Below are 8,949 nucleotides of genomic sequence, written 5' to 3'. Positions count from 1 at the left end.
TGCCGTCACCCCCGGCGGTGGCGGGGGCGGTTGCTCAGACTGGGACTGGAACCGGTGGAGCAGCCATTTCTCGGAGACCGACCAGGCCGAGAACTTCGTTTCCGTACTCAAGGTGACCCATCTCCTCCCCCCTTTTCTGGCCTGAATCGAAAGGGCCAATTCGAGATTTCTTTTGCTTTCTTATGAAATTTTTGAGTTGGATTTCGATTATCTTGGCTTTTCTCACCGTTTTCCGTGATTTAATTTGCCCCCTTCTTTCTTCTCTTTTTTCTTTTTTTCTTTATTTCCTTCGTTCTTCTCTCCTCCCGTCCTCCGATGAATGAGAGATGGGGCGCCGGCCGCCGGGGCAGGCTCGGGCTCGGGCAAACGAGCCTCACGAGCTCGAGCCCGAGCCGGGGCTGTGCTAGGCGAGCCCGAGCCCGAGCCCAGTACAGGGCTCGGTACCGAGCCCGAGCCCGAGCCCGAGCCTAGATTTTTATGGAACGAGCCGAGCCGAGCCTGCTGTGGCTCGGGCTCGGCTCGGCTCGTTGACAGCCCTAAATCCGATGGGTCCTAAGCTGTGTGACTGGCGCCTCTTGTTCTATTTTTAATCAATGGCCACCTATCAGCTTGATTCACATCGACCGTGGGGATGCTACAGGGATGTTTCCTGTCACCAAATTCATTCATCCAAGTTGCAATAGGGGAAGGGTGCTTGACGACAAGTTCATTCCGTCAGTAGCAGCGTCCACTGCCCCCCAATTTACAACCAGCTAAACCAGAGTAAATCTCAAACTGCTACTCTGCTTCCAGTACCCAAACAGGTCTCATTGCTTGATGGGAGATTTGCTCCTATCGGACACAAGAAATTGAGAATGCTAATTTAAAATTTACGTACGTCATATAATTCCTCAATAGTCTAAGATTAACGTCTATAATCTTACACCTTGGAACCTTGATTCATAATACTCCATGGCATGAGATGCCGATCCAAATGAAAGGGAAATGAAAGGTCTAGTGTAGAACGCAAACAATCACCATGCTGCCGCAATATGAAATAAAAGAACTGCACTGGTAGTAATGTGAGAACATGGTTTCCTCAGAGAAACATCACCATATCACTACAGTTTCCCCTTCCAAACCACCACCATCAACACCGACGGACCCAGCGGGCAATCGAACTACCGACGGGACCCTCGTTCACTCAGCGCGCCGAGCCGACTCGGTCGAGGCTCTCGGCCACGACCCTCATCCTGGGCCTCAGCTCCGGGTCGGGCTCGGTGCACCCGAGCGCCGCGTGGAACACCGCCAGCACCTGCTTCTTGGCGTGCACCTCGTGCAGCAGCGCCGGGTCCACCACCTCCGACAGCGGCCGCTCCTCCCCGAACGCCCGCCTCACCCACCCTTCCAACTCCCCCTCCCCGTCACCGCAGCCCGCCGCCGGCCGCCCCGTCACCACTTCCATCACCACCACCCCGAATGCGTACACGTCGCCCTTCTGGGTCGCCGCTGCCCCCGGCGCCCGCGCCTCGGGCGCCAGATACGCCGCGTGGGGCCCCCGCCCGGACGCGCCCACGAGCTTCTTGGACCCCGAGCGGGTGAACTTCTGGGTCCCCGAGATGAAGCGGGAGATGCCGAAGCCGGAGATGTACGGCTGGAGCTCGTCGTCGAGGAGGATCTTCGAGGACCTGATGTTCCCGTGGACAGACTTCCGGGGACTGCACTCGTGGAGGTAAGCTAGCCCCCGGGCCACCCCCTGCACTATCGCCAGCCTCGCCGTCCACGGCAGCGCCGGCACCGTTGGATTCAGCGGTCCGCCTGCCGATTTTATAATCAGAACACGATCAGACGGCTAGAAATAAACGGAAAGAGGGCTTTGAGAGGCGGAAAGGTTACCGTGGAGGGCGGCGTGGAGGGTGCCGTTGGGGACGTAGTCGTAGATGAGGAGCTTCTCGTCGGGGGCGTAGTAGTAGGCGCGGAGGCTCACCACGTTGGGGTGCCTCGCCCGGCCGATGGCCGCCGCCTCCGACTCGAACGCCCTCCGCCGGCGCCAATCGTCGCCGTCGCCTTCACCATCGGCGGCCTCGCTGAGGCGGCGCACCGCCAAGGCGGACCCCGGGCGCACCACCACCTTGTACACGATCCCACCCCGGCTCTTCCCCACCACGTAGGCGGAGGCCCGGAGGAGCTCCTCCAGCTCGAGGTCGAATCTGCCGTCCACCGCGACGTAGATCTCCTCGCTCTGCCCCTCCCGCCGGTCCTCCGTCGCAGCCGCGGAGCCGCCCTTGCCCTTTTTCGCCGCCTTGCCCTTCCCGACGGCGCACCTCCGGCGGAACTGCCACTGGAGCACTAAGATCGAGAAAATGGCGGCCAGGACGACGCCGGCGAGGATCGGGACCGTCATCGCCGGTCGCAGCCGCTTCTCCGCCTCAATCGGGCGGGAAGTGGGGGAGCTTGGGTTAAAATTATGGTTCGAAAGAGGAATCGTGGGATCTTGCTTGTTGGCGCCGCCGGAGCACGGATTCTTGAGCGGGAACCCGCAGAGGCCGGGGTTTCCAGCAAAGGCGGTGGGGCCCTGGTTGACAAGCGATCCGACCTGGGGGATCTCGCCGGAGAGGTTGTTCTGCCGGAGGTCGAGACTCACTGCGACTGGAATGGTGCCGAAAGCAGGCGGTATCCAGCCGGAGAACGAATTACAGGACAGATTGAGCACGCCGGAGAGCCGCGGCAAATCGGCGATCCCCGGAGGGAGGGAGCCGTTGAGGAAGTTGGAGGAGAGGTCGAGGTGGGAGAGGGAGTTCAAGGCGCCGATCTCGGCGGGGATCGGGCCGGAGAGGTTGTTGTGCGAGAGATCGAGGGCGGCGAGACTCCGGAGGGCGGTGATGGTGGCGGGAATAGGGCCGGAGAGGCTGTTGCGGGGGAGGGAGAGGATCTGGAGGGAGGAGAGGAGGGAGAGCTCGGAGGGGAGGTAGCCTTCGAGGGAGCGGTTGGAGAGGGCGAGGGCGGTGACCCGACCGCCGTGGCAAGTGACGCCGAGCCAGCCGCAGGGGTCCGGATCGGAGTCGATCCAGGCGTCAAGGGCACCGGTCGAGTCGGAGGAGATGGCCGACTTGAGGGCGAGTAGGGCGAGGCCGTCGGTGGTCAGCGACGTCGCCAGCGAGGCGTAGAAGAGGAGGAGAGACACGAAGGCGGAGAACCCGACCATTTCTCTGTACTTCCACCCTATTCTCTTCTTCATGTTCACAATGCCGCCATTACTGCAACGACGCGTTGCAGAGGGCGAGGTTTTGGGGAAAGTGGCGGCTGAGGGTTTATTATTTGAAATGGCGGAAATGGACGTTTGTATGTATTCGGTATCTGAAGTGGAATTTCTGGTAGACTTGCTTTGCGCACATGAATGGATCAAGGATGGTGGCTTGGAGGGTATTTTGGTAAATGAGAATGGATGGTTCTGAAATGGAGTGGGGGTTTTTCGGTAGTGGCATTGGGAGGCGAACCAGCACAGCTGGAATTGAAGCTTTTTTACGGCCTTTGTCTCGCGGAGAGCCCGCGAAGTTAAAGTACCGTCAAGTTTTTGAAAATATACCTCCCATGACTTGGCTGTGGCTCTTTGGCCTGGGGGACAGCCTTGGGAGCATCCACGTCATTGGTGCAGTTTAAGCAATTGGAAATCCGCCATCCTGGACCAGCGTAATTTCTTACCGCAGACCAATCAACTTGTTTTGTTGCGTTGGTTCGCTGGCTTTTTTATTTTTTTATTATTTCTATCTCGGAAATCGATTTTTACTGGATAAACTATAATTATTATTTTATTTTGATACAACTCAAGCATGAGTACAACTACGGCGGAAAAAAAAAAAAAAAAAACTTGTGCCTCTGGTCTTTTCCGAATGATGTACAATATAGGAGACGACCCAATTCACCGTACTATTCATTTTTCGATAGACATAAGAGACTTGAAAAGAGTCAAACTCTCTCGTGAGCCCACATATGTTTCGAAATAGCGGAGGCTCGTCATCATAGTTGTACTGGCCTTAAATCCACTCGATCACCATAGTTGAATTCCTTCTAAATAGATGTTATCTGCACTTAGTACCTACCTCCCGTAAGTGATACTCTTCCATGTTACCTTCAACTCTGCTCCAAAAGCCAACACGTTATTTGCCATGTTTTTGATATTATGGTTGTATTATTAGTTGTATTTTAAACCAATGTACTCTCTTTGGTGCCTTAACTCTTTTCGATTGATCGGAAGAGCACATACCAGCTCCGCGTAGAGTCTGATTTCATCTCCTCCTTTCACTGCCATTTTTATTGTTGGAAGATAAGGATCTTGCAACGAGGGAGTCAAAAAGGCGGAGTGTACACCGTCCTGCAAGTAAAGGCTCTAGGCCTTTTGCATTTTTTTGTAATCTACTGTGGTATGGCTGTGTGAACCGCTTCCTTGTTTCTTGGAAGTTAAATATATTTGTACCAAAAAAAAAGTTAAATATATCCAAATATTTCACCATTATACTGTTTGAAATGCTTCTATTGAGGCCAGCACATGGTTTCCTGCGCGATAAGCCGGTAGCAGGAAAATGATTCCGTATCACAACTGTGCATTTCTTTCCACAATTTAATGCAGGCAATGCGGCAATGCATGTTGTGATCAGAGACCATCACGTTAGGCTGATAGTAGCAGGGTCGGCGCACCGTTAGTCTGACCGCCATTAAGGTGAAATTTCGGACCGTCTGGAAGGACATCTCCTTTGCGAGAAGAGTTCTTGGAGCAGACAGGATCCACCTCGAGGGAGATTCCTCTACGGTGATTGATTGGATATGGAGTGTGGACCATTACGGGGACGATCATCCGTTGATTAGTGGTACTCGCAAACTGGTCGGAAAGATAGAATTCTTTTATGTTGCACATGTGTTTCGGAAGACAAATAGAGCTGCAGATTGTATTGCCTCTTCATTGCCGGGCACTCTAGAGATTTTATTTGGACCACAACGGTTGAAATTTCTGTTTGTTTGTATCATTTTCTTTCTTTTGACTTAACTGACTGTATCATTTAAAAGCTATATAAAATGCTGGATTTACCAAAAAAAAAAATTGTTTAGCACGGTGAATGGCTTTAATGTTTCCAAGGCATGACTAAATGAAAGGTAGATAAAGATAATAGGGCATTCCAGGTTATATTTATTGATATACATCATGCATAGTATTTAAACAAATTGATTTCTGAATTTAAATATTGTTTCTGGGGAAATGTTACAACAGATCAAGAATACACAATCTTAAGATCATTAAACTTAAATCTTTAAAATAAAAGGAAAGTCTCTACACGTTGAGGTAGCTCATATGGATAAGGTTATTAAAATACAGCAGTATAGAATGAGGAACTGCAGGTGCCGTACTAAAAAGCTCCTTTCTTTCTTTTTTAGCTTTAAAAAGTTCCTTTCTTTCGAAATCATGATCTAAGGCTGCTCCTCCCGTTGTAATCTTACTCTCTTTTTTACCATTTTTGGATGGACAATTACTAGATTCTCTCAAAGTCATACCAACATCTTAAACTCTCACTATAAATTTACTACTAAAATAAAATGCCTATAGAGGGAGAACCGAATGGCCATTTTCAGGTCCAATGTACGACGAGGTCTAAATGGCCTACGCCAGGCGCAACAAGATATGGGTTTAATATTAAGTACATCTTCAATGATTTTTGACCAGATCGAGTTGCGTTCTTGTATCCCAAGTTTTCCTCTCCCATGTCCCTGTGTTTCTAACCTAAATTACCCGGTAATGACAAAGCCCTTCTAATTAATGATCTGAAGCATGTTAGAACAAAAGTTCAACACAAAGGCTGCCTGTTTCCTTCCTGAAGTTAACAATACAAGTGCAGATTCAAGAAATGGCTGTCGTTTTGGGTTCATGAACTGAACCACGCAGGATTGGACCCAGAAAAAAAGGGCAGCAAGTATAGATTCAAGAAATGGTTGTCTTGTTTCTTTCATGATGTGAACTACACAGAGGGGCCCAGAAAAGGTAGCAGGAATGTTTGTCTGTTGGCATTGCAATCCCCTGACCAAATGGCTAAAAAAAAAAAATAACCAGTAGCATTCAGTTACCAGTCCATCTAAGAACTGGCCCTCGACGTGACACTTGGAAAAATTTCAGACACAAGTGTCCCTGTAGGCCATGGCAAATGAAACAAGCATCTCTATTCCGACAAATTCAGACCTGGTTTCTTAAAGCATGAACAAGATGGCAACGGCTCGTGTATGATCAGGGACCATTTGAAAGCAGATAAATCCTCCCGGATATAATTCTATGTATTTTCTTTTGGCAGCACTACATCGATCATATATTTTTTTTGCTGGTTGGCTGCATTACAATGTTTAAGAAGGTAGTTAAAAAGGAATATGGGATTTGATTCATTTCTTTCTGAAGGAGAAAAATCATTTTCCAGTGCAAACAGGTAGAGAAGTAGAAAATTTGAAAACATATAAATCTATGCTGCCCAGGATGTGAAGATGAATGACAACATATTTATAATAATCTAGGTGCTTATTTGAATAATGCCTACCCACAAAATTTAGGACTGTATGGAAAATTCTGATGAGAGGCCTCAGCAAAGAGAGTGAGCATAGATTCAACTCGGAAGAGAACCAGGATAAAGCAAAGCCTAAGAAAGTGCACAGGGAAGCTATAATATATGATTTCAAAGAGCTTACAGTGGATGTACCCATGAAGGTATGAAGATTCATGCGATCTGCCATTAAGATCAAGATAGATTTGCTGATATGGTAGAATATTCTGAATAGAAACAATGAAACATGACCTTACAGATAAAATATAAACTGATATTAGAGCAGGCTAGCTGGTTGAAACGTTAACTACTTTTTTTTTTTTTTGCACGGTGCTTATGTTATATTTCAGGCCTACTACTTCGTGTTTTTCATATTGTAGGAATGTATCCATGGATAAGAGTGGCAGTAATGATATAATATTTAGTAGAGATATCGAACATGACTGAGCCAGAGATATATCGAACATGTCCATAGTTAGACTATCTTATACCATGTCTAATATGCTACATGCAATATTTTTATGGAAAAAAAGAAGGCCAATCAACAAATGCTACATAATCCATATAATGACATAGTGAATTGTTGAGAAGGGAGGTCGAATACTCATGACATGAAATATTAAGTTGCATCAAGAAAGCACTATTATTGAGAGGATATGCATTCGTATCATTTTTAAAATCATGTGTAGCGGAAATTATTTCGATACTTTTGGCTGATAAAATAATATCACAATTGAGGACATATTGGATGGTCAGTGCATAGTTTATGTGATGGGTAAAGTTCTTAGTCATTTGCATCCAAATGGAGACAATGCATAAAGGCAATATGCTTATAGCATAAAAATGGGCTTTAGATGTTATTTGCAACCAAACACCATTCATGTCATCTCGGAGAAAAGATTTGATAAATAGTAGCCAAACAACACTTTAATCGGCCTTGTGGTTAAGTGGTGATTATGGATGGTTAGTTTTAACCACCCTTCGTTTAGCGATCCAGGAACCTAAAAAAGCCTTAGTAGGGAAGTTCGATGTTCGGTGTTTAGAATATTAATTGTTAGGAACTTTGGGTGTGAATATTTTTGGCTTATAGGACAACTTGCCAAGTGCATTTAGTTGCTTGACTTTTGGATCTAAAATTGCATATAGTGTAAGAAAATTGTCATAGAAAATTAGTGGTGTTTTATATAGAGGTTAGACGACTTGTAATTTGACCACACTAGGGGGTGCCAGTCAATAAATTAATATTGGGTAGACACATAAATATTGAGCCATCAACTTGAAAATTTAAACTCAAAACCAATCTAACTATTAAACAAATAACTCAACAAGAAAATATTAAGATCACTTGCCTAAAACAAAAGTGTTAATCCTTTCCTCTATGTTGGGGTGATTCCTCTCCTCCACTTTTCTCCACTAGATGGCACCAATGCCTTTTGCACCTCTTCACCTTGAGTATTACTTTTCCTCGTTGGTTCCTATTCTCCTTCAAGATGGCCTCTTCCTTTTCATTAATAAGTTTTGTAGCACTGGTCCCCAATCCTTTATGGTCCCCCTTCATAGCTAAACTTTAAGCTGCTTCATTCAAACTCATGCATAGATTTCATCTTCAAAAAAAAAAAAAAGATCGAGTTTAGACATGATAAATACTTAAGTTATTTAATTTAAATTAGACTTGGATGGTAGACGGCATGCATTAATCGTATATTAAGAAACATACAATTCAAATGTTCAAGACATCTATCTTGTAGGTATACTGCAATAGTCCATATTCTAGCACACCAGCAAGCTACTCTCCGGCACTAGAGAGGTAAAATAAATCAACATACCATGCTTGAAACTTTCATGGCCAAAATTTACTATACAAGTACATTCGAATTTAGCAAATACATATCTTCTAGTGAGAATATCTAGACCTGTCAAAAAAAAATCTAAGAAAAATCTTTGGTTGAGAGTTGAGAGACATGCTCAAGTCCATATTTGGAGGGTCCGAGAGAGAGAAATTTAAACTAAAATATCGAAGGCGATCATGAAACAAGCATGAATTAGTTTATAATAGATAAGAATTGTTAGACGAGGGCTCACAGAACTGAACCAAGTAGTTGATCTTGGTCTTGGCAATGGCCATGATACCCTTTCTAAATCATGCACGTACAAGCACGCGCTCTCCATTTCCTAACATAAATTAAGAAATAAGTAGTGCACATCAATCAAGATGAAACCAACGCGAAAACTAAAAACAAAAACTAGAAGACCATCTCAAGGTAACATCTAAGAATCAGGTTATTAGATGGTAAAAGTTCTTGCATGCTGCCCTTGGTAAAAGTTATTTAGAATTACTTTTACACTTAATCTTGATTTAACACAGCTTAATTATTAATTATAATCATAATCACCTTTT

General features: G+C 46.0%; 1 protein-coding gene across 1 annotated transcript; it reads right to left on the bottom strand.

Moving 5' to 3' along the window:
• Window positions 1-1,032: 1,032 nt before the first annotated feature.
• Window positions 1,033-3,348, bottom strand: LOC103711381 (receptor protein kinase-like protein ZAR1). Its single transcript, XM_008797502.5, has 2 exons — window positions 1,876-3,348; window positions 1,033-1,797 (listed from the first exon to the last, which is right to left on the bottom strand). Exons 1-2 carry the CDS (start codon window positions 3,215-3,217, stop codon window positions 1,184-1,186), a joined length of 1,956 nt encoding a protein of 651 aa, XP_008795724.4. The 5' UTR covers window positions 3,218-3,348; the 3' UTR covers window positions 1,033-1,183.
• Between the last annotated feature and the right edge of the window lie 5,601 nt (window positions 3,349-8,949).

Source organism: Phoenix dactylifera, chromosome 11, assembly GCF_051530095.1.
Source record: "Phoenix dactylifera cultivar Ajwa chromosome 11, Ajwa_hap1_PhDact_Kaust_v1.1, whole genome shotgun sequence".
Classification (NCBI taxonomy): Eukaryota; Viridiplantae; Streptophyta; class Magnoliopsida; order Arecales; family Arecaceae; genus Phoenix; species Phoenix dactylifera.
This window is presented reverse-complemented; position numbering and strand designations above follow the sequence as displayed.